Source organism: Drosophila elegans, unplaced genomic scaffold (assembly GCF_018152505.1).
Source record: "Drosophila elegans isolate 14027-0461.03 unplaced genomic scaffold, ASM1815250v1 contig_476, whole genome shotgun sequence".
Taxonomy (NCBI): domain Eukaryota; kingdom Metazoa; phylum Arthropoda; class Insecta; order Diptera; family Drosophilidae; genus Drosophila; species Drosophila elegans.
The window spans coordinates 22305848-22310414 of NW_024545863.1; the positions used below are offsets into that span (position 1 = coordinate 22305848).

At 45.2% G+C, this 4567-nt stretch overlaps 1 protein-coding gene across 1 annotated transcript; it reads right to left on the reverse strand.

The window, feature by feature from the left end:
- Positions 1 to 795: 795 nt before the first annotated feature.
- On the reverse strand, positions 796 to 2003 carry LOC108147121. The gene is made up of 2 exons (XM_017273413.2): positions 1924 to 2003; positions 796 to 1844 (listed from the first exon to the last, which is right to left on the reverse strand). Exons 1-2 carry the CDS (start codon positions 1930 to 1932, stop codon positions 909 to 911), a joined length of 945 nt encoding a protein of 314 aa, XP_017128902.1. The 5' UTR covers positions 1933 to 2003; the 3' UTR covers positions 796 to 908.
- Positions 2004 to 4567: the final 2564 nt, after the last annotated feature.

Here is a 4567-nt window from a genome sequence, read left to right on the forward strand (position 1 = left end):
ACTCAATTTGAATGTTTCTGAGCAACTAATTCCAAAAACGTTGTTGTTATGTATTTGAAGAGTGTTATCAACTTGGGCTCGTCGCGAAAACGAAATGAATTGTGTTTCGACTCACGATCCAAAGTCATCGGCATTAAGATTAGTGGGTTCAGAGGTTTCGGGGCGCGCCAGTGGCGATACTATAAACACTTGCATATTCATTTCAAGAGCCGAGACTCCGTATTCCGTATCTATACGTGTAGAATCACAATCTCAATTCTGCAAGAACAAAAAATGTCTCAGGTCAGGCATATTTCTGAGAGGGTGGGATGCGTAACTCAATGGACTAAGATTAGCAACCAACTTTTCTTATGGCAACATTAGGCGAATCAATGTTGGTATTGAGACTTGGCTACTAAAATTCTTTGTCGTTTACTTTTCTATATATTTGATACACAAGAGTACGTATGTTACCTAGGCACAAATTTGTAAGATATTTGTTTGTCTTTAAATTAGCTTGTGTTTGCTTATAGCATATGCATATAAAAATATCATTATTTCATTGCAACTTGAGATATAGTGATGTTTTTTCTTACATGATTCTACAAAATATAATCTTTTATTTATATTATTTTTGTTTTAAACCTTTTTGTACCTTACCTATCTACTTGAATTATGGTGTATATTTTGCTTTAACTAAGTACCTATTTTCGTAAATACCTTTCCAAAATCTGAACTTTCATAAGTTAGATATCAGACTGTGTAGAAGACTGACAACTTCCTAGTTACAACTACTCCCAAATAAAATATTTTGGCTTGTATAAGTCTCATTTTATGTATGTCAAAAAGCACTTGCAAAATTTTAACGAAGTTTTTCTAATCTAAAGCAGATAGCAATGTGCGCAGCCAATTCTGCTGATCCCCGACCTCTATTTGACGGAAGTGGGCCGCTTGGGCAGATTCCGCTTGAGCAGCTGCCAGTTGATGCTGGTGGGCGGACCGGTGGAGCGCTGCTTGGCCAGCTTCTTGGGGCTCGATCCCTTCGAGAGTTTGGAGCGGGCAGAGGCCAGGCTGCGGTACTGGCTAACACTGCGCACCACCTTGGCGCCGGCCAACTTGCTGGCCACTTTGTTGCGGAACTTGCGCTTCAGTATCATCTTGCCATGGCTGATCAGACTCTTGGGACCCATGCTCTTCGATTTGGCCAGTCCTTTGGAGGGCTTGGAGAGCTTTAGGGCCGACTTGTGGGACTTTCTTGACTTTGTGGACTTTGTAGACTTCAATGACTTTGTCGATTTGTGCGATTTGAGCGACTTCAATGACTTCTGGCCCTTAACGTCTTTCTCCTGGGACTTGGACTTCAAAGTTGAGCCCTTGGTCTTGAGGCTTTTGGCAGACTTTTGGAGCGCTACGAGGGCGCCGCCCTTGGCACGCTGATCAACTTTTTCTGGGGGCCCGGCCACCGAGTACTTGGGCATCATGGCTGGCTTGGCGGCCAGAGCGCGATCCGCCTGCACAATCGCATCGAAGTTGCCAAAAACCTGACGGATATTGCGGTTCACGTACTCCAGATACTTGAGCGCCGAGCTGCACAGACTGCATTTGGTCGTCTTGTCGTTGTCCTTGTTGTTTCGGATCAGACTCTCCAGATACAGGAAGTTCTTGGCCATGTTTTCGCAATAGCGACACTTGGTGGACTTCTCCATGGCGTTGGGCGTGGGATCGTAGACGCCTGGCTTGTGCTGCAGATTCAGGGCCGAATTGTTGGGCACTACGTAGTTTCCGGCTGTTGGTCGCTTTTTTTGAAGGCCTATCATTTTACGCAATACCGAAATTTTGTTAACCTTGTCAGGCTTCGAATGTTTCTGTTGGAAAGACAAAAGTATAATGCCGATGAAAGTCCGTTTTGGATATAAGTTTCTAGATTCGAATTTCACAGCCTACCTGAGACATTACTTTTTTACTTTGTTCCTCTTTTGCCGACAGCCTGCTACTCTAAGATCTGCTCTACTCTACTGCTCAAGAGTCAAAACCACTGACATTGAAGGCGGGACCTCCTGATTCGGTGCCTCAATTAATCTCAATTTAAATGCCCATCAAAGGCCGGGCCAATTTGTCGGCAAATCGTCAACCTTGCCCTGCTCAATTATCGATCAAATAAATTGCAGTGAATATTTAAAGACCTGCCCGAAATGAAATTAAACGCTGCTAGCGAAACACTCGTACATGCGCTGGACAGGAAATAAAGGCCGTCCTCGATCCCGTCTCGTTTAATTTCTATTTCCTTGGGCACAATTAGCGATAATCAGCTGGCAATGGCAGCCAGTATTTTGTCGTTGGTTCTTGGTCCTTTGCTTTCCCATTCTCATTCCCATTCGCATTCCCCATCCCCATTTCGCTTTGTGTATTTGGGTCAGCTCGTTGCGATGTGCACAATAATTTATTTCATTTCAAGATGTAATCGGGAAATTTTAGTTTGTCGTGTCGTTTGTTTTGCGCTGGCTAACACATTTTTAAATGCCCTCTTGGACACTGCTGACCTTGGGGTTTCCTGATTGCGGAAAATTATGTAACTAAGTGGAGAAATCGGTATTTGTTTATGCAACCAATAAATTCATAAAGCTATTCAGCTTTGCAGCTCATCCTATTGTCTCCCAATTAAATGATTGACCCAGCATTCTTGCCCCCCACTTATTTACAATTCAATACTCGTGTAGTCATGTCTCTATTTCAGCATTTTTATCGAGCGACTTCAACATTCGTCAGCTGCCAGCCATTAAATTGTTGTGTTGCACACATCCCATCCATACGATACCACCCACTTGGGCAGACAATTCCCTGCGACACATAACTTCCAATTGAAAATATCTTGGTAAAGTCAGACACAAGTGCAAATGCCAATAAAACAGAGCAGCTTGGGGGCAGGGGAAGTTAAAACATATAAACTAGTACAGACACACACATACACACACACCCACTGCTTGTGGGCTATAAAGTTGATTGTTCATAAATGTACGGGGCGTATACGTAATGTCTGCCATTGCACTAAAGCAAAGCAATGCAGGACTCTCTGTGCAGCAAGCCATCGGCATTGACATCGAATCTGGCGAGGATGTGGGGGATGGTGCCATAAAGTGGCAGGGTAATGAATTTATTAAAACTTCATTTTGTTTAGCTAACAAAACGTTTGTCTTGGGCCCAACTTGCCATGTTGGCCAAGTTTACGTAAATGGGCTCCTGCATGCGACTCAAAATGTGAGTGTTAATGTTAATGGATTTGTGCCAAGTTCTCGCCATACATTGTTGGCTCACTGATTTATTCGTGGTCAAAAGCGGGACACTGTTTTTCTTTTCTTTTCTTTTCTTTTTGTTTCGCCTTTGTTGCGTTTGACTTTGTGGTGGCACACTTTTGTCGGTCTCCTTTTTGTTTTTTGTTTTTTTGCTTTTGACCCACAAAGGTTGCCGCTTTGGTCTCTGGCATGTCCTTACCCGCTCTAACGACTTCCTGAGACGTTGCACACATACGTACTCAGTCCAATTTGCATGCCGCCGCCGCCATCGACGTCGACGTTAAGTTCGCTCTAACGCCGACGCTGCCGTAGCCACGCCTAGTTTATTCTGCTTGCCTTTCGTGCCTTACGTGTTTATCGTCTGCAAATGGCGATTCTGGCCGAAAGTGAAACCAGTCTCGCCTCTGACTTTCCCAGGCTTTCCCTGGCCTTTCCTCGCTTTTCCTGGCTTTTCCCCGAGTGGGTGTTCGAATTCAACCTGCCGCTGCTCGACATTTCAATATCAACAGAGGCATGCATAATTTCTTGGCCCAACCTATGTAAATTTGCTCGGAAGTGTTCTGCTTCGAAAATGTGGTGGCGCGCTGCTTTCTGCTTTCTGCTTCTGCCCTGTGCTCCACATTTTTCCCGTTGCGGCGTCGGAAAGCGGGTCAACTTCATTTTTCGTGCTGACCCACAGAACCACAACGGCAATAGCAGCAACAGCAACAGCAATAGCAACAACAGGCGGTTGTTGCTGTTTGATGTGCGAAAGCCGCAACAACACAAATTAGCACAACAGCGGCAACAGCAGCAACAGCGGCGGCGACAACAGCAACGCGTCCATAATTTCTTTTGCAACACTGCGATTTTTGCTGGAAGTTGGATTTCTCCCCACATAGCGATTCGATTCGCGTTTTTGGGTTTTACTGCCTTTGGTTGGGTTTTTATTGTTATTACTTAACGTTGCTGCCGACGACTCCGTTTGGCTTCAACGCCGCCTCCTTTGGCATAAAGTCCAAAGTGCAAATGTTTTGCGGTCAGTTTGGATTTGAAGTTGGCCAGCAACGCGACGCGCTGCTCCTGCAACTGGCTGGCTGGTCGCAAGTAAAGGACCTCCTTTCAACCAACACCTTTGTTTGCCCGTGTGTTCTGTGGTTTTCCTGAGTTTTTCCCTGCCCATTCGCGTGTTCGTCGGCCCACAAGGAATCGCTCAGCGAAAGCGGGACAGTCGCCAGCAGAGGATGCTTTTATCCCCCAGCACAATGGCTGAAAGGAAAAGCAATTACCAGTGAACAAAGCCGAGCAGGGTTTTCCAG